Raw genomic sequence first — 21,058 nt, forward strand, 5'->3', positions numbered from 1 at the left:
ACCTTTTTTTTTTTTTCCCCAAGCATTCACACAACACTCATTCAGTTCTGAAAGTAAGATGTAGCAAATACCTAGATTCTTGAAGAAAAGAACATTCTTCATGTTTGTATTGGAACCTCATGAAGGAGTCAGCAGTTTGAAAAGCTAATTTAAAGTGTGAAAAGGTATATTCATCAGCCAGGTACCTAGGGAACAGTAGTGTTTTAAAACAAATAAATCCATGATTGAAACTGTTACTGATTAAAGCTGGTTGTTTCCAAACAAGCTGCTCACCTTGAATGACTCTTCCACCTGAAAGCTGCGCTGAGCTCAGCGTGATGTCGTCAGCAGTGTGGCAGCATGTGTTTTAGTGTGTGTTCATTAGTGTATGGTAAGTAATAAATTTTTTCTGTTTGGCAGGTGTCCCAGTGAATAGCAGAGTGTCCTCTAAAATCCAGCAGCTTCTAAATACCTTGAAAAGACCAAAGCGCCCACCTTTGAAAGAATTTTTTGTTGATGATTTTGAAGAACTGCTAGAAGGTTAATTTTCTTTCACATACATTCTTCACTCTTTGTGTAAGCAGTTCACAAAAGAACTGATACGTCTTAGCAAGTGTTTTCTCTTTCTCTTCCCAATAGAAAACAAGTCATGGTGGAGTTGTTATATTGGAGAGAGAAAGGTCATATGCTGTCACAAGTGAGATAAAATCTTGAACTCAACCCTCCTACGCAGTGTACTTTTCTCTGTGCTCCTCCCTCGCTTTGGAAACTCTTCTGATTCAGCCCAGTTTGGACCAGTGTGATGAGCTAGTGAATACTAAAGACAGTGATTTACATTTTTATATTTTATTATGATTATTTTATTTTGAGAAATTCTATTTACATCTTTGTCAAGAACTTCATTGGTGCATCCAGAAATTGTCATGTGTGGTGATGACTTTTTTGCCTCAGAGATTCTAAACTCTGCCCTGTGGTAATCAGTGAATTTACTCTTTGGAGTAAGTCAGAGCACAGCCTAAGTGTGACTGATGGTGCAGTGGACCTCTGGTAGCCTCTGACTAACCTCCTGTTCAAGGCAGGTTTGACTAGATCAGGCTGCTCAAGGCTGTGTCCAGTCCAGTTCTGAGCATCTCCAAACATGGCGATTCCACGGCCTCTTGGTCCACTTGCATTCAGCTCCTTGTCTACAAGCACCCCCACATTCTGCTCTGAAAAGCTCCTTTGTAGTTGGTCAGTGCCCAAAGATAGATAGATGAAAAAAGTTACTTGCTAGTAAGTGGAATTCATTATGATAATGTTGTTTGCGTGCCTGTTAATATCCTATTCTTGAAATCCAGAAACTTTCATTATTTTAGAGGTTCAGAGGAATTAAATGCGTTGAGTGCACTGTGCAATATGTCTTGTCTGTGTACTACGTGAAAGGATAGTGCTTGCACATGCTCTGCAGATACTGCTAAAAACCACTATTTTCTTCTCTGTATGCATGTGTCCAGGCAGAAGGAAAAGCATCTGTAACGAATGTAGAAGTTGCCTAGCAATATGTAGCTGCCTTTAAAACCAACTGCATCAGCTGATCTTGGAGAACTATTTTTGTTCTGTTCTCTCATTAAAAATTAAATGAAAATTTTGTTCTCTGTGACATTTTTGCGGAGCTGCTGTTAGATTCCTTGTACTATTTGTTTGATACTTTAAGATATGAAGTGATTGCGGTTCTATAGTCTTTCACTGAAGATTTTTCAGGCAGACTTTTCACACCTTTCATTGAGGTGCATATATGTCATTGTGGAGAACAGAGAGCATTGCTTTGAACTGTTAATTTTAGCTATTGCAGAGATTGACTGTTAGCTAAATCAAACGATGACTTTGTTTTGCTGAGATCAAGATACTTCACCTTATTGAGCAGCTTGGGGCAGGATTTTAACAGCTCAGAGAGCAAATGGCTCTTGACTTGGTGTAGGCTTTCGTTTAAATAGAAGTGCAGAACAAACTGCAGAAAGTACCATCTTTCCAAAGCAGAGAAAAAGAGTGAACTAGGGATTCAAATTCTGTTCCTGTGGCCAGGTCCTTTGAATAATCTGGAATCAGAAGTCCAAAGTGATGGTAATTATTTTTTGTGAAGCCAACAGATTATTAGCATAGCATCATAAAGCAGAGAAGAAGTAATGATAGCTGTGAGGAAGAGGAAGGTGAGAACGGTTTGTAGAATTGTATTTTAAGTGTAACTTGCACATTTTGTAAGGATTGACATTTGCCATTTTATTGTGCTGTGGTTTTAGTGCAACAGCCTGACCCAAATCAACCAAAGCCTGAAGGAGATCAAATGAATGTACTTAAAGGTGAACCCTTAGGCGTGGTAACCAACTGGCCGCCTTCTCTGCTGGCTGCCCTGCAGCGCTGGGGAACTACCCAGCCGAAAGCACCTTGTCTGACGGCATTGGATACGACGGGGAAAGCGATTTATACGCTCACCTATGGTAGGTATTGGCGATAACTGTAAAGAAGAATTAGGCCTTCATTGTGGAACGAACGATTTGCTTTACTTAAGAGGGACTGACTCTGTTCATGACAGGTAATTTGAGATTGCTATTTGAATGCAAATGATGAATTAATTGTATATGAAAAACATCTTAAAGAAAGTTAATGAAGGGAAAATGTATATGGTATTGATTCTTTACAAGTGGCTATTTGTAAATTTCAAACACTTGTGGGCTTTTTGCTTAAAGGAACACTAAGAATAGCCTGGTATAAAATAGGAGGCAGAAGCAGGTGAGTAATAATGCACTCTTCAGATTCCCAGAGTAGATATTAAATTTTAGCGTGTTCTTGCATATCCTTGTAGAGAAGACTTGTACTTCAGGAGCATATTAAGGATGTTATTGTGGGAAGTGAAAGTTGCCTGTATCAATGAACTGGAAGTATTACAGTAATTGCATTTTTTGGAAGATAATTGTGTGCCAGGACAGTTAACTGCAGCACTTCATTGTATAGTGTGTTAGAATGTAAAAATTTCTTGTTTGCATTCTTACAGATGAAGTATGCCTACAGGAAATGTAACTGAGCAACTGTATTAGTTTCGTTTCTTTGCAGTGGAGCTTTAAGAATTGTTTAGAATATCATGTTTAGTTTTACATTTAAAAAAAAAAGAAGGGAAAAGACAAACTAAAAAGAAGCCAAAGCTCTGAACTGTACTTGTGCTCTCTGCTGACTGCACTGAATGTTCTTTATAGAACTGGCCATTTGATGTACTTGAGTCCCGTGTAACTTTTTTTATGTGAGTGGAAATAACACAGAAGAAAACCTGCTGAAGTGAAGAAGTTTGAGACTGACAAACACAAAATAACTGTGTTATTGCCACATGGTCTGAAGGGATTCAGTATGGATGTCAGTCCATGATAAAGACCCTGTACTAGAAAGCTGAGTTCCAGGTGCATGCCGTTTGCCACGGCATGCTTCTTTGCAGGGGTTCTTGCTTTGATTTACCATTTACAGTGGAAGAGTTTTGGTGTTGCTCAATATTTTATAAACAGTTTTTTTAATCAAAGCTTTTTTTTTTTTGGAGGTGACAAATTAAAAATTGATTTTGTATTGTGTCAAATAAGTAGATTATTGTATTTAATAACTTGGTATAATTTTTTTTGTTCTGATTTATTGAGAGCTGTGTAGATCACTACTGAGCACTGAACTGGCATTTCACAGAGCCAGATATTGTGGCATTTAGTCCTACCCTTTGTTTCCTAAATCTCAGTTAATTTTTTGTCTAGTTTAGGATTTTTGTTTTTATCCCAAGCAGTTTGCTTTCTCTAAAAGCCCTTAGAAAGGAGTGTTGTGACATGCTTTTTGGAAATGCAGTTAGGTTGTATCAGCCAGATGCTATGTGTGTGTGTGCGCATGCACTGAAACTTTCGAAGAAGACAGCAGATTTGTGAGGTGGAATTGCTTTCACAATAGCAATGTTAGCTCTTCCCCAGTTACTTGCTCATTTGCCTGTTGACCCTGTTATACAACCAACTTGCCTAGTGCATATATAAGGCACTGAGATTTGTAAATTAAATATTAAAATTTTAGTCTCTATTTTTTTAATTTCTGTGTTGTCTTTTTTCTTTAGGCAAGCTGTGGAGTCGAAGCTTGAAGTTAGCATATACCCTGCTAAACAAACTAACCACCAAGAACGAACCACTGCTGAAGCCTGGAGACCGGGTAGGCTCCTGTTTGAAAAGGTCTCTATGGATAAAATAGACAGTGAGGAACAGCTTTAGCTAAAGAAAGCCTTGTAATGCTGTGACTTGTAATAGTATATTATCGCAACATTTAGTATTTCTGTTGCTAGTTTAAATATGAACCTGAACATTGTGAAGATTTTTCTCCATAAACTAAAAGGCAGCCCTCCCTCCACAAACAATGACAAAAAACATTTATTATTTTAATGTATTTTTGTAGGTAGCTCTTGTATTTCCTAATAGTGATCCAGTTATGTTTATGGTGGCATTTTATGGATGTCTCCTGGCGGAACTTATTCCTGTCCCAATAGAAGTTCCACTAACAAGAAAGGTAGGCAAATACATTCAACGTATTTATGGTTTTGTAACTTTTTAAAGCAGTATGGTGCATCAGCTGAACTACTTAGTGCACATCATATGCTTGGAAAGTGTTTAATACTTAGTTAGGAAAGGGGGGAAATAGTATGAAGCTAGTAAGTTAACTATTTTAGGTTACATAATTGTAGAAATTCTTTTAATTCCTTATTTTTGAAAAGATGTCTGAAAGTATTTCGCAAAACATAACACAGAAATGCTGTCTTCTCAGCTTTCATGCTGAGTAATGAGAGCACAGGCAGGTGGGGACCCATAGTTACTGGAAATTCCAGTATAATCCCACATATATTGAGCCTATTAGGGAAGAGCTGAAAAGCTATAGGCTCTGCTTTTCAGTGCCTCAGGACTCAGAAACAGCATCAAACCACCTCTCTGTTTTACCAGAACTTATAAATGTCCCTGTTGAGTTAGAGAGGGATGCAAAGCCATTGCTTTTTGATACTGTTTTGCTACCATTGCTTGCCAGATCTACTGGCAAATCTAACTTATTTGGCACTAAGCAAAACTAAGCCTTTTGAGTGTAGACTTCAGTCTTTTGTCTTCCATAAAAGGTTTTATGGGCTAGAAATTTGTTTTTTCCTGTGATATAAATTGGCTTAATATTTTCTAAACATGGAAAAGTTATGGTGAACTGTACAAAAGCTTTGTTATTTGTAAGTTTGCTGTAACATCGTTTCTCTATAGGATGCTGGCAGCCAGCAAGTTGGATTTCTTTTGGGCAGCTGTGGAGTAACACTGGCTTTAACCACTGATGCCTGTCAAAAAGGCCTTCCTAAAGCTCAGACTGGCGAGGTGGTCACATTCAAAGGTATGTTTTTAAGCTACTCAAATGTCTTCATAGGATAAAGGGTAGATATATCCATTGCTGTTGTTAAACAACAGTCTTTGAGTTTGCTTGCATGCTTCTAGCTTACATATAAAGAACTGCCTTCATTGTCAAGACAGTACTTAGTGCTGCTTCTTCCTGTCAGGGTGATGGTGCTGCAGCTTTTGCTTGCCTCCTGTTGTTATCTCTGAAAACTGGGAAAAAACCCTGATTTTTGGAACTGTAATGACAGTAACTTTTCTTTTTCTTTGAAGGCTGGCCTCGTCTCATTTGGTTTGTGATTGATGGGAAGCATCTGGCAAAACCGACGAAGGACTGGCATCCACAAGTACGGGATGCCAGTGCTGAGATTGCTTACATTGAGGTGACGCAGTATAATATGCCTAACTTATGATTACTCTATTGTAGTTGTATGTCACGGCATGTTTTCTTCTTTTATTCTCTTGATGCAATAAAAAAGATTACTACAGTATTTTCAACTGTGGAACAAGAATGCTTCCCTCGAGGTTGTCAGGCAAACTGTCATTTTAGTGGTTGTGCTGAGTCAGATTGAAGATTGGGGATAATTGGCATTTTGGGATCCCTGGGACAATTTATTTAATAGGGGTAGAGAAACAGTCAGATTTCATATGATATGAGTGTATTCTCTGAATATAAATGCATCTTTTATGTTAGCTTTTTTATTTTCTTTTCCAAAAAGTTTGCTTCATTTTCATAACAAAATACCCTTTCCGTTCACTACTGTAAATTTTCTACATTTTGTTGTTAATCTAATGCTTGTATAAACTTTCTCTTTTCAGTACAAAACAAGTAAGGAGGGCAGCACAGTGGGCATTACTATATCTCATGCTTCCATGCTGGCACACTGTCATGCATTGACTCAGGCATGTGGTTATTCAGAAGGTAAGTTAGATAGGTACAACTTTAAAATGATACTCATAGCTTTGACTATTCAAACAATTTATGCTGTAAAATCATGCTTACTGTCTTAAAATGACTTGGTAATTTAAATTGCAAAGGGAAAGACAAAATTCCTAATCAATGTGATATGTGAAGGAAAGTAAGAAGCCACTTGTGAAATCATAATCAATGTGTATTTTTTTAACCTAAGATCCGTATTGATTTTATTCAAAGGTTTGGATTTTCCAGTCTTCATAAATTTGTTGGTTGGTGGTAAGAGTTATACTGATTTTTCATCCTCTTGAAAACAGCTTTGCTACGGGCTTAGCGACCACGACATGATAGAATTGTGAGTGAAGTAAGGTCAGCAAAACTGCTATTATGGACTTGCGGAGGGCAGACTTTGGCCTGTTCAGGTCACTGGTTGAGAGAGTCCCTTGGGAGACAGTCCTGAAGGACAAAGGGGTCCAGGAAGGCTGGACAGCCTTCCAAGAAGGAAATCTTAAAGGCGCAGGAGCAGGCGGTCCCCATGTGCCGTAAGAAGAGCTGGCGGGGAAGGCGACCGGCCTGGCTGAACAGGGAGATTTTGCTGGCACTCAGGGAAAAGAGGAGAGTTTATGACCTCTGGAAGAAGGGGCAGGCAACTCACGAAGAGTACAAGGATCTCGTTAGGTCAAGCAGGGACAAAATTAGAAAGGCCAAAGCCCAGCTAGAACTCAGTCTGGCCACAGTCGTAAAGGATAATAAAAAACATTTTCAGAAATATATTAACAACAAAAAGAGAGGCAAGGAGAATCTCCATCCCCTACTGGATATGGCAGGGAACATTGTCTCCAAGGACGAGGACAAGGCTGACGTACTTAATGCCTTCTTTGCCTCAGTCTTTAATAGCCAGTCCAGGTATCCACAGGGTATTCAGCCCCCTGAGCTGGAAGATGGGGATGGAGAGCACAATATACTCCTTGTAATCCAGGAGGAAGCAGTTAAGGACATGTTAAACCACCTGGACACCCACAAGTCTATGGGGCCTGATGGGATCCACCCAAGAGCACTGAGAGAGCTGGCGGAGGAGCTTGCCAAGCCACTCTCCATCATTTATCAGCAGTCGTGGTTAACAGGGGAGGTCCCAGACGACTGGAGGCTTACCAGTGTGACGCCCGTCTACAAGAAAGGCCGAAAGGAGGATCCCGGGAACTACAGGCCTGTCAGCCTGGCCTCTGTACCGGGCAAGATTATGGAGCGGTTGGTCTTGAGAGTGCTCACAGGGCACCTGCAGGACAACCAAGGGCTCAGGCCCAGCCAGCACAGGTTCATGAAAGGCAGGTCCTGCTTGACCAACCTGATCTCCTTCTATGACCAGGTGACCCCCCTACTGGATGAGGGAAAGGCTGTGGATGTTGTCTACCTGGACTTTAGTAAAGCCTTTGACAGCATCTCCCACAGCATTCTCCTGGAGAAACTGGCGGCTCGTGGCTTAGACAGGTTTACTCTTCGCTGGGTGAGGAACTGGCTGGATGGCCGAGCCCAGAGAGTTGTGGTGAACAGCGTTAAATCCGGCTGGCGGCCGGTCACAAGTGGTGTTCCCCAGGGCTCGGTTCTGGGGCTGATCTTGTTTGATATCTTTATAGATGATCTAGATGAGGGAATCGAGTGCTCCCTCAGTAAGTTTGCAGATGACACCAAGCTGGGTGGGAGTGTTGATCTGCTGGAGGGTAGGAGGGCTGTGCAGAGGCATCTGGACAGGCTGGATCGATGGGCAGAGGTCAACTGTATGAGGTTTAATAAGACCAAGTGCAGGGTCCTGCACTTTGGCCACAACAACCCCATGCAACACTACAGGCTTGGGGAGGAGTGGCTGGAGAGCAGCCCGGCAGAAAGGGACCTGGGGGTGCTGGTTGACAGCCGGCTGAATATGAGCCGGCAGTGTGCCCAGGTGGCCAAGGCGGCCAACAGCATCCTGGCCTGTATCAGCAATAGTGTGGCCAGCAGGAGTAGGGAAGTGATCGTGCCCCTGTACTCGGTACTGGTGAGGCTGCAGCTTGAATACTGTGTTCAGTTTTGGGCCCCTCACTACAAGAAGGATGTTGAGGTGTTGGAGCGTGTCCAGAGAAGGGCAACGGAGCTGGTGAGGGGTCTGGAGCACAAGTCTTATGAGGAGCAGCTGAGGGAACTGGAGTGGTTTAGTCTGGAGAAGAGAAGGCTGAGGGGAGACCTTATCGCTCTCTACAACTACCTGAAAGGGGGTTGTGGTGAGGTGGCTGTTGGTCTCTTCTCCCAAATAACCAGCGATAGGACAAGAGGAAATGGCCTCAAGTTGCGCCAGGGGATGTTTAGATTGGATATTAGGAAAAATTTTTCACCGAGAGAGTGGTTAGGCATTGAAACAGACTGCCCAGGGAGGTGGTGGAGTCGCCATCTCTGGAAGTGTTCAAAAAACGTGTGGATGTGGCGCTTCAGGACATGGTTTAGGGGACATGGTGGTGCTGGATTAGTGGTTGGACTTGATGATCTTGAAGGTCCTTTCCAACCTAGTGATTCTGTGATTCTGTGAATTTGTTTTTCCCTCCCTAATGCCTTTTGAATGCACTGGACATTTTATGAAGTCATAAGGGGGCCAGTTTGAGAGGCCCACATGTAAAGTTAGAGGAGCTGTACTAGCAGAAATTAAGGGAGCTTGCTTAGACTGATTCTAGAGATTATTTGTGTCATTTGGACCTCTTTGAAGAGCTTTGGATGCTGCCAGTTCCAGTTGTAGCTGCTCTAACAGTGCAGACTGGTGTGCTGTGCAGACAGGCTGGTGTCAGTTGTGCAGCTTCTTATCAGGAGAAAAGGGAAAGTCTTTTGAAGTCTTGACTTGAAACTCAGTAATGACTAGGTGAGATGTAATATGCATTATAGTCCTTACAACTCTTCAACTTTGTTATTCCTAGGAGTGTGACACTTGACCCATGAAAGAGAGGGTTAATCAAGAAATCTTGACAGTTACTGTTTTAAAAAACAACCCAACTTAACTTGACTTTACTGCTTTTGCACATTTGATGACCCTGCCTGCCTAGATCACAAAGTTAAAAGTCCTAGTGCAAGTCGTCTGGCCCAATTACTTGAAGTAGGTCTGTGATTCTAGTTAGCGCATTTGAGGGCATGAGCAGATTGCTAATAGTTGCTAGCTATCCTCTCGTGCACTTCTTTTTTTTTCCTTTCTCCTTTGGGCAATTGGTTTATGCCTGTAGTGCTCCAAAGTTCACACAAATAGTATGATAGTGTAAAAGAGGATTTCACAGTCAGATACCTGTACTCTTTTTAGTTATCATCAAAGAGGGCCATTTCCCATTTTCATTTCAGGACATCCCATGACAGCTACCAACTACATGGACTGTGCTGGGAGGGGGGAGGGTGGATCCAGCTCGTAGCTAAAGGATTGTACAGCAGTTCCTGAATCCTGAAAGGATGATGGCAACCAATTATGGATCGAAAGCGTCTACACATGTTAATTTTCAGACAAATGTGGAGTAGTGTTGCTAGCCATTAACATTTCAGATCTTCATGGAGGGTGCTGAATTCTCTTGTCCTCTTGTGTGTTCATTTTTCAAATTTCTATTGCCGCATGCTAGAGATGCTGTCACGAGGTTTGTGTTCTGTATAGGCCATACCCAGCATAAAGTTTTGCCTTCTGCTTTGTTCATAGCTTCCTGCAGCTTCACAATTTTGGCCACAGTAGTTTCTATTTTCAGAAAGGCAGGGATCTTCCTCGTAGTTAATCATGTCCTACAAAAGAACATCTCCATAGGGATTTGAATAAAGTGAGAGATCTACTTGTTTTCAGTCAGTCTCTCAGTGAATAGCCAGGAACTGCAACTGGTTTTGACCATGTGCATGAAGTTCAACTGTGCTACCATTAATCAAAAACTTCTCCCTTTGATATCTGTTTCCTCGAAGAATCTCATGTTTTACCTAGTTTCTAGCCCATAATTAGGTAGTGGGTGCTAATGTATCTTGGGACATGAGAATCACAGAATGGTTGATATTGGAAGGGACCTCTGGAGGTCATCTGGTCCAACCCCTCAGCTCAAGCAGGGCCACCTAGAGCCCATTGCCCAGGACCATGTCCAGATGGCTTTTCAGTGTCTCCAAGGATGGAGACTCTGTAACCTCTCTGGGCAACTTGGGCCAATGTGCAGTTACCCCCGCATAATGTTTTTCCAGATGCTCCAATCCCCAGTCATCCTTGTGGCCCTGGGATGCTCGAGTCCCTTAGCCATCTTACTGACCCTTTGCTGGACTCACTTCAGTAGCTCCATCTTTCTCTGGTACGGGGGAATCCAGAAATGGACACAGTGCTTCAGTAGCTCCATCTTTCTCTGGTACGGGGGAATCCAGAAATGGACACAGTGCTTCAGGTTGTGACCTCACCAGTGCTAAGCAGAGGGGAAGGATCACCTCCATTGACCTGCTGGCAACACTCCTCCTAACGCAGCCCAGTACACCATTAGCCTTCTTTGCCACAAGGGCACACTGCTGTCTCATGTTCAACTTGGTGGCCACCATGAACTCCGGGGCCCTTTCTGCAAAGTGGCTCTCCAGACTGTTGGATCCCAGCATGCCCTGGTGCGTGGGGTTATTCCTCCCCACGGGGCACGACTTTGCATTTCTCCCTGTTGAACTTCACGAGGCTCCTGCCAGACCATTCCCTCAGCCTGTCAAGGTCCCTCTGGATGGCAGCACAACCCGCTGGTGTACCAGCCATTTCTCCCAGCTTTGTGTCACCAGCAAACTTGCTGAGGATACACTCTGCCCCATCACCCAGATTGTTAATGAAGATGCTGAATAGAACTGGAGCCAGTATTGAGCCCTGGGCTACCGAGCTAGTTACTGGCCTCCAACTAGACTTAGCACTACCAAGCACCACCCTCTGGGCCTGGTTGTTACGTTTTCAGTCCACCTCCTTGTCTGCTCATCCAGCCCATGTGAGGATCAGATTCAGAGTCTGTCATAAGACGGTGTGAAACTGCTGGCTGCTTTCTCCAGCAAATCCAGTTCTATGCAGTTCACGTTTCCTGAAGGTCGAAGAGAATTGAGGGTATGGAGGATTTGCATTTCCTTATGTACAGGCTCATGTCTGGGACTACACATCTGTCTCAGAGCGACTGGAGCTCCCTGTCACCCGGAGAATGAATGGATATGTAGCTGACTTACCGAAGTATTTTATTTATTGGGAAATAGCTGTGTACATTCTGAAAAGGGGGGGGAATACCCCAAAGAACAATCTATTTTGCATGGAGCCATCCTACATCAGCGATAAGCAAGTTTCACCTGATCGTAAGATATCCCTCTAAAATCAGGTTAAATCTTTGATTGAAAATCTTTGAGTCTTTTCTTTTAAATCACATACGGTGTTCGGATTTCTGAGAGAAAACATGGAAGAAAATTTAGTACAGCCATGGTAATATTTTTCACTAAATTTAATTCTTTCACATATAGCTGAACTTTTTCAGTTCAGCTGAAAATGTTTGCATGAAAACTAGAGTTTTGGTCTGCATAGTTCATTGGCAAAGGTAACAAACACGTGGAAGTGTTGTTACAATGAAGACAGGGTCTTAAATTCCTTGTAATAACCTAGTCTATAATCATAATTTAAAGATTATTGTTTTAAGTGAAATAAGACACTTTCATCTTAAGCAGTCTGTTACAGACAAGAAGGCATGCCAACATAGATTTGATTTCTTAATGGTGTTGGAAGTTTCACAGTTGCTTTAACAAATATTTAGAGTACTTAAATATTCTCATAAATATGCTTCTTAAGTCTGATAGTTTTTCCTTCACTTTCAGCTGAAACACTAACAAATGTCTTGGATTTCAAAAGAGATGCTGGCCTTTGGCATGGCGTATTAACAGTAAGTATTTGAATGAATGAAAAAGACTGCAGCAAGTTGCTTCTCTCAGGGGCAGAGTATTGGTATCAGAATGAGGTCAAACTCTCTCAAACTATTTATATTTCAGTACTTGTATTTTTCAGAATAAAATGTTACTTTGAAAAACTGAAAGTAACAGACAGCACAGGCATAGTTTATGTTTTTACTGACTATACACATAGTTTTCATTGACAGTTAAATGTAAGAGTTATGCTGTAGCTGTGATGATTTTTTTTAAAGTATTGTTATATGCTGTGTATTCTTTGAGCCACTTGAAATTTTATTTTTTAATATTTTTCTCACAGAGTGTTATGAACAGGATGCATGTCATCAGTATTCCCTATGCATTAATGAAGGTTAATCCACTTTCCTGGATACAGAAAGTCTGCTCATACAAAGGTAACCTTCAAGTATTTTCATTTAACCTGTCTCTTTTTGGATAATTTAAAAACAAAATTAAATAAATTTCTTTCTATAAAATGTCTGCTATAACTGAGGCCACTGCTCTTTTATCCACCCAACTTTCTTTGCCACGGCTTTAGCAATTGGGTACTCCATTTCAGTATTATATGTACTTATAGATTCATTGCGTGATGTTGATGGCTTCTCCTGATAGATCTTTAAAGAAACTGTTTCTCATCTCAGTATTTGAATTTAGAATAAACATTTACATTCTATAATCAAGTCCATCTGGATACTTTGAGTATACATGCATTTATGCAGGAGTTAAATACTTGGCATTTGTACTTCTTTTCTATGTTTGTAATTTGTTTAATAAATTTATGGAAATACACAGAAGTATTTATATAATTTTCTAACTGGTCGTTATTTTGTTCTGCACACGCACCATAATAATGGTTTTTTGTTTTGGTGTTTTTTTTGTTTTTTTTTTTCAGCCCGTGTAGCGGTAGTAAAATCACGTGATATGCACTGGTCACTTTTGGCTCAGAGGGATCAGAGAGATGTCAGTCTGAGCTCTTTACGAATGTTAATAGTGGCAGATGGAGCTAATCCATGTGAGTATGGATGCATTTTCTGAGCGTGTGTCCAAGGTGAGCTAAAGCACACTGTAAATCACAGAACTCTGGGTTTGCGCTGTAGGAACTCGGCAGCGCTATAGTTGATCTTCAGCAAAACAGAGACAGCAGCAGTATTTCTTTGCCAAGGACACTGGAGCAAAACTGTCATAGAAAATGTTCTGAAGGATCTATTCTTCATATAAAGAATAGTTGGCAATGTAATTTGAAAGAGGCTTTTAAAATTTCGAGTAAATCATAATGTCAGTTTTGAGGTAGTTGCTTGTGTATTGCATGTAGACATGAAATCTCTGAGTTGAAGTGTGTCCAATTCTGTATGTGCCCCAAGGGCTTGTCTCAGTTATGTGCAAGGACATAAAAATGGGAGCAGTCACAGCCTTAACTCAAAACCATGACAACTGTTAACTAGAGTATGCGGTAGGTTCTTGCCTTTTCTGTCAATCATGTAGTGGTGGTTTACAGTAATTGGAGAAGGCAGCTGGGAGGTTTCTTTTGCAACAGGCAAGAATATACCTCAGTTGCTTAATTTCGCTGTTCTCATACACTAGAAAATCAACAGTATTTCAGATTTGTTGGAGTTGCATGATGAGAGGTCAACAAATCGTGATGGCAGAAGCTGAAAGCTTCAAATGGTCTTGCTAAGACTATATTGGTTGTAAGCGCTGTTTCAGAGCCGATGCTTAGAAAATCAGGCAGTTCACTCTACAGTAAAATACTATTTGTATGCTAGTGATGCCACTGCTTTTTCCTTGCTGTTTGCACTTCTTAGCTATATTTAGCTGTGTAAATTCATTTTTTCAACTTCATCTTTTCATCAGTGCTGTACTCTTACATGAATTGACATGAAATTATACCTAGGATGTAGTATAATCAGTGAAGTTTGCTGGTTTGCATTATGTGCTGCAATTCCACAACTGTAAAATACAAAGCTGTGTAAGTGATGAGGTACCCTTGTGCATTTTGGGCTGAGTGCTAAAGGCCAGGTACAGTTCTGAAGTGAATATATGTCGGAAGCGTTTGATGCTAGTTTCTAAATGCCTTGGACTGTGACCTCTGTAAGAAACACTCATACAGGAGCTATATAGGAAGCCGACAGGTACAGTTACCGTTAGTGACAAAATATTCTGATCCCTGAAGGACTTTCCATGATGTTAAGCGTTATGGAGTGCTGCCAGAGAGAGTTGTGAATTTCATTCAGTGAATCAGTTGTTAACCACTGGGAGTTTTTCCTCCAAGTCTAATATCTAGTAACAGGCTGGAATGTCTTTTAGGCAGTTTGAAAGTATATTGTTTTTGTGCATGGATGAAACCATATTTGTATAGCTTTGCTGAGAGTAAGCATAGATTTTGAAATCCTGCTGCTCAAGCTTTCCTGCCCTTGACAAAATGTTTCCAATTGTGTGTTTTTTCTTTTTAGGGTCAATATCTTCCTGTGATGCATTCCTGAATGTATTTCAGTCCAGAGGTTTGAGACCAGAAGTAATCTGTCCCTGTGCTAGTTCTTCAGAGGCACTAACTGTTGCTATTCGCAGGTAATTCGCTTTTCTGAGAAGTGAACTGAAGCATTTCTTGACTATTGAAATATATCTGGTGTTAAAACAGTAGTCAGAAAAGATGATTGCCCACATAAAGATACCCAAAGACCTAGACAGAGTAAGTCTGAGGCTTGCAGGTATCTCCTTCACTGAAGGATGGACGATTTTTGGTTTTTTTCTTCAAAACGTTTTATATTTTCTAAAAGTAGTCAGCCATAAAGTTGGTTTTGCCTTTTTTTTTTTTTTTTTTAAACTGCGAGGTCTCATCCTCACTGATGTTGCTGGAGGACCTTTATAAAATGCCCCAAAAATCTTATTTGGGAGGAAGAAGATGCTGAATCGTCAAGTAATTGCTTATATATAATGTCTTGTATACAGTGGGCTAAAGAAAGAAAAACAGTATTTGTAACTAGTCTGAAAAATAACATTGAATTTCTGGAGATAATTTATCAATAGATATATGGATGGAATATGCTGGACTTTTTTGACAGTTGTTTTGATCAAAATGTGTTTTTTTGGAAAATCAATTTCAAGAAAACTTGAAACAAAAAGTTTGAGATTTTGGAGAGTACTTTCTCTGGTGGAAGAACTGACATTTCCCAATTAAAAAAAAAAAAAAAAACCCACTTAAAGAACTGTTTTTTACAACAGCACCTTGAATCTTTGCTCTGTTCCATACTGAAACTTTAGAAGTTACACAAAATGGAGTCATTGGTCCTCAATCAATGCTGCTCAGAGTAAGAAGTGTGAAGCCCTGCAAACACTTCCTAATTTTTCCTTGTGTTTACAAAATTTAGCTTTTGAATGCTTATTCTTGACACTTCTTTGCCATAATAGAATTAAATCCTCTCTGTAATGTTTTAGAGTGGGAGGAAGCTATGTGATGTTTTGTTCTAGCTTTTTTTTCATGTAGTTAAGAGCACCACTTTTGAACTCTTTGTTTTTTTAAAATGAGAAACCATTATTTCTCCTTACCTTAACAAGCCTGAGAGACTTGCAGAATGTTTTTGATGACCATATTGCTGTTGGTCTGTTGATTTGACTTTCTGTTTTTCAGACCCCCAGAATTGGGTGGGCCTCCTCCAGGAAAAGCGGTGTTATCTATGAATTGTCTGAGTTTCAGCGTGATAAGAGTGGATACAGAAGAGAAGTTGTCAGTGTTAACTGTACAGGATGTTGGTCAGATTATGCCTGGAGGTAGGAAAACATTTCATGTTGGGTTAAGCATACTCCACATAAGTTATCTTTACTATTATACTTGTGCTGATGAAATAAATAAAAATGTTAAATGATAAATACCTTCAGGGTAGTACAAATTCTGTTTTGATGGATTACCTAAACATATGACATTAACTACTGTCTCAACGAGATTACTCAATGTTTTCAGTAGAGATTAATCAACGATAAATTTCAATGACCATAGGTTTTGGTATGGGCAGATGCTTTTGGCTGGTATGCAGAGTTGTGTTGTTGTTGTTGTACGCTTATTAGCGTACAATATGTGCTGAGTAACATACAGCTATGTCATAACAAATACAGCAGAAGAAAATGTGAAGTGTAGTAAGAAATACTATCTTTCATCCAGGAGTGATAGTCCACATGTTAGCATAAATTAGAATAGAATATTTCAGTTGGAAGGGACCTACAGTGACCGTCTAGTCCAACTGCCTGACCACTTCAGGGCTGACCACAAGTTAAAGCATGGTATTAAGGGCATTGTCCAAATGCCTCTTAAACACTGACTGGCTTGGGGCATCGACCACCTCTCTAGAAAGCCTGTTCCAGTGTTTGACCACCCTCTCAGTAAAGAAAAGTTTTCTAATGTCAAATCTGAAGCATTCCAATGCATACTGTCCCTGGGTCCCAGGAAGAAGAGCTCAGCACCTCTCTCTTCACTTCCCCTCCTAAGGAAGTTGTAGAGAGCAATGAGGTTGTCCCTCAGCCTCCTTTTCTCCAAACTAGACAAACGCGAAGTCCTTAGCCACTCCTCAGAGGATGTGTCTTCTAGCCCTGTCACCAGCTTTCTTGCCCTCCTCTGGACACATTCACATACTGGGGATCACAGAGACATGGTGGGATACAGTCTTTTTAGGAAGGGCAGGAGAGAACAGATTTTTTTTACGTGAGGGAACAGTTAAAATGCATGGAGCTCACCTGAGGATGGCTGAGGAGCCATAAGTAAGGATTAAAGAGCAGACCAGTATGGGTGACATTGTGGGTGTCTGCTATAGACTGGCTGACCAGGAAGAACAAGTGCATGAGGCCGCCTGCAGACAACTAGAAACAGCCTCATGTTTGTAGGCCCTGGTCCTCACGGGGGACTTCAGCCACCTCAGCGTATGCTTGAGGGACAACATGACAGGGCATAAGCAATCCAGGAAGTTCCTGGAGAGCATCAGTGACAGATTCCTGACCCAAGTGATAAAGGAGCCAATGAAGAGAGGGTCTTTGCTGGACCTTGTACTCACAAATGAGGAGGCACTCATTGGGGATATGAAGGTTGAAGGCTACAGTGACCATGAGATAGTAGAGTTCAGGATGCTGAGAGGATGGAAGAGGGCAAAAGCAAGATCACAACACCGCAATTCAGGAGCGCAGACTTCGGTCTCTTCAGGGATCAGCTTGGTAGAGTCCCATGAGATAAGGCCCTGGAAGGGAGAGGGGTCCAAGAAAGCTGGTTAATATTCAAGGATCACCTCCTCCAAGATCAAGAGCAGTTCATCCCAAAGGGTGGAAAGTTGGGCAAAAATGCCAGAAGTCCTGCATGGATGAACTAGGAGCTCCTGACAGAAATCATACATAATAAGGAAGTATGCAGAAGGTGGAAGCAGGGGCAGGTAACCTGAAAGGAATACAGAGACACTGAGCATGCAGAAATGGGGTAAGGAAAGCCAAAGCCCAGTTGGAGTTGAATCGGGGTAGGAATGTTAAAGACAACAAAGAAGGGCTTCTATAAATATGTAGGTGACAAAACGAAGACCAGGTGAAATGTGGGCCTGCTGCTGAATGAGGCTGAGGACCCAGTGACACAGGACATGGAAAAAGCTGAGATACTGAATGCCTTCTTCACCTCAGTCTTTATCATCCCAACTGCCTTTCAGAAATCCCAGGCCCTGGAGACCTGGGGGAAAGACCTAGAAGAGATGAAGTTAAGGAATACTTAAGCAAACAGCACATGCACATATCCATGGGCACTGCGGGCGTTCACCCATGAATGCTAAGGGAGCTGTCTGATGTCATTGTGAGGCCACTCTCAACAATCTTTCAATAACCATGATGATTGGGAGAAGTGCCTGAGGACTCGAGGAAAGCAAATGTCACTCCTGTCTTTGAGAAGGGCAAGAAGGAGAATCCAGGGAACTACAGGCTAGTCAGCGTGACCTCAAAACCTGGAAAGGTAATGGAACAACTAATTCTGGAAACACTCTTCTTAGGCACCTGGAGGACAAGAAAGTCATCAAGAATAGTCAGCATGGATTCACCAAGGAGAAATCATGCTTGACGAACCTGATTGCCTTCTACAATGAAGTGACTGGCTTGGTGGATGAGGGGAGAGCAGTGGATATTGTCTACCTTGACTTTGGTCAGGTTTTGGACACTGTCTCCTGTTAGGTCCTCGCAGAGAAGCTGATGAAATGTGGGCTAGATGAGCAGACAAGGAGGTGGACTGAAAACGTAACAACCAGGCCCAGAGGGTGGTGCTTGGTAGCGCTAAGTCTAGTTGGAGGCCAGTAACTAGCTCGGTAGCCCAGGGCTCAATACTGGCTCCAGTTCTATTCAGCATCTTCATTAACAATCTGGGTGATGGGGCAGAGTGTATCCTCAGCAAGTTTGCTGGTGACACAAAGCTGGGAGAAATGGCTGGTACACCAGCGGGTTGTGCTGCCATCCAGAGGGACCTTGACAGGCTGAGGGAATGGTCTGGCAGGAGCCTCGTGAAGTTCAACAGGGAGAAATGCAAAGTCGTGCCCCGTGGGGAGGAATAACCCCACGCACCAGGGCATGCTGGGATCCAACAGTCTGGAGAGCCACTTTGCAGAAAGGGCCCCGGAGTTCATGGTGGCCACCAAGTTGAACATGAGACAGCAGTGTGCCCTTGTGGCAAAGAAGGCTAATGGTGTACTGGGCTGCGTTAGGAGGAGTGTTGCCAGCAGGTCAATGGAGGTGATCCTTCCCCTCTGCTTAGCACTGGTGAGGTCACAACCTGAAGCACTGTGTCCATTTCTGGATTCCCCCGTACCAGAGAAAGATGGAGCTACTGAAGTGAGTCCAGCAAAGGGTCAGTAAGATGGCTAAGGGACTCGGGCATCCCAGCATATGAGGAGAAGCTGACAGAGCTGGGACTGTTCTGCCTGGAAAAGAGAAGGCTCAGGGTGGGATCTCATCAACTTTTCAAATATCAGAAGGGAGATTATAGAGAAGACTGAGTCAGGCTCTTCTCAGTGGTGTCCCATGACAGGAGAGGAGGCAGTGTACACAAACTGAAACACATGAGTTTCCCTCTGAATGGAAGGAAAAACATTTTCCACTGTGAGGGTGACTGAGAACTGGAATGGGTTGCCCAGAGAGGTTGTGGAGTCTCCATCCTTGGAGACACTGAAAAGACATCTGGACGTAGTCCTGGGCAGCTGGCTCTAGGTGGCTCTGCTTGATCTGAGGGGTTGGACCAGATGACCTCCTGTTAGTCCATTCCAACCTCAACCATTCTGAGAGTCCCAGACTCTTGGATATCCCAGCAAACTGGTCAGTCCTGGATTAACCTCAGTTTCTCAATGATACCTGTTTGCAACACTGTGCTTCCTAAAGTAGGTAGGTATGGGTATTGTTCCCCAGCCCGTTCAATGGATTGAAGCGAAGAGACTTTGTCTCTTCCCTGCTGTTCTCTTTTGAGGCTAGGCTGATGAGTCATGCATTATTTGGAGAGGAGAGCACTCTGAAGAAGATTAGTAAAGATAGGGTACCAAACCAGACCTTAGACTGTGGACAGTGACTGGGATCTGTGTCCTGAAAGACCACTTAGTGCCCTCCACTCCAGAAGTGAAGACTGCAACGTTTAGGTTCGTAGTGTAACATTGCCTGACCTGGTCTCAGTGTGCTTGGAGAGTATGAGATGCAGATTTCCTTGAATTCTCCTTACCCCTTCATTTTCTTTGAATTCTCCCTACCCTTTCACGTTTACTATGTAGTAACCAAAGAACCTGATTCGTTCTGGTCATGCCCTTGGCACCTGTGGATTTTCTATTCTTGGTCCCATTACGAATCTCATGCCTTGCTGAGCTGTAGTTCCAAAGCCTTCCTCTCTGTAGAGCATTTATACAAGGTAAAGATGAAGGGGAGAGCCATCTTGTGCTATTTTAGCAACCACCTCTTCTCTGTACATCAAGGCCCACATTATGAGTAAGAGGAGGCAGACACCGTTCCAGTCTGCTGATTAAAAATTTCAGCCATTGTGTAGCAAGTGGCACTGATCTTGTTTCATTTTCCTCATTACTCCCAGAAGCACTTTGCAATCAGTAAGGTTTGTGGTTCAGTTATTCTTACTGAACTTAAATTCATGTTCAGAGCCTTCTCTTGCTACCAATGAAAAACTGAGCAGCTCTGTGCTTCATACCAAAATAAAGGGAAAGGAACCCTTCCTGTGGGGATTCATGTCTGACCTGTTTATTTTAACTTCAGAAGATTGAACATCTCTATTCTGACCTTCTAGGTAGATAGGCAAGATAATCAAAATGTTCTTCTGGGATCAAGGGCTTTGTGGCCAGCAGGAGGGTTTTAATATATTCCAGATATGTCCATAGAGCTGTATGCATTCTGCAGATCCTGTTAGAGTTCAGTGTGCCAGACACCCTCAGGCAGGTGGTATCTGGGTGGGTCTATGAAAGATGTTTTTGTCCTCTTTGCTCTGCCAATTACCATTATATCACCATCTTTCTTCTGCTTTTGATCCTTGACCGTACTATATTATCACAGCTCTGAATCAAGATAGGCAGGCCAGGTAATTTACAGCAAAATAACTTCTGTTTCATCTTAACACTCTAGGAAGTAAGGTTGTAAAGGCAGGCCAATGTGAATTCAGCCATCAAGGATAATGACTATGCATTGCTGCATGGCCTCAATGTGAAAACATGAGTGCAGGGGAAGAAAAAAAAAAAAAAAAAAAAAAAGAGTACGGTGACCTAATCTGACTTAATGGCTTATGAATTGCTTCATTTGAATGTTCAAATTCAGGTTGTTAAACTTGTCTGCAAAGACCCAGAAGACAGCCAGCTTCGACTGACTT

The 21,058-nt window shown here is 42.0% G+C and overlaps 1 protein-coding gene across 3 annotated transcripts in view; it reads left to right on the forward strand.

The window, feature by feature from the left end:
- Window positions 1–21,058, forward strand: part of DIP2A (disco interacting protein 2 homolog A) — a gene marked incomplete at both ends in the record, with an annotated part of 134,341 nt that overhangs the window by 81,369 nt on the left and 31,914 nt on the right. For all 3 annotated transcript variants that reach the window (XM_082001749.1, XM_082001750.1, XM_082001751.1), the window contains 12 exons: window positions 400–519; window positions 2,256–2,453; window positions 4,085–4,176; window positions 4,417–4,527; window positions 5,256–5,379; window positions 5,652–5,761; window positions 6,198–6,300; window positions 12,124–12,188; window positions 12,512–12,605; window positions 13,103–13,222; window positions 14,661–14,775; window positions 15,836–15,975. In XM_082001749.1, coding sequence (XP_081857875.1) covers window positions 400–519; window positions 2,256–2,453; window positions 4,085–4,176; window positions 4,417–4,527; window positions 5,256–5,379; window positions 5,652–5,761; window positions 6,198–6,300; window positions 12,124–12,188; window positions 12,512–12,605; window positions 13,103–13,222; window positions 14,661–14,775; window positions 15,836–15,975 — 1,392 coding nt within the window. The remainder of the gene's footprint in view (window positions 1–399; window positions 520–2,255; window positions 2,454–4,084; window positions 4,177–4,416; window positions 4,528–5,255; window positions 5,380–5,651; window positions 5,762–6,197; window positions 6,301–12,123; window positions 12,189–12,511; window positions 12,606–13,102; window positions 13,223–14,660; window positions 14,776–15,835; window positions 15,976–21,058) is intronic.

Source organism: Phaethon aethereus, assembly GCF_964289735.1.
Source record: "Phaethon aethereus genome assembly, chromosome: 6".
In the NCBI taxonomy this organism is placed as follows: domain Eukaryota; kingdom Metazoa; phylum Chordata; class Aves; order Phaethontiformes; family Phaethontidae; genus Phaethon; species Phaethon aethereus.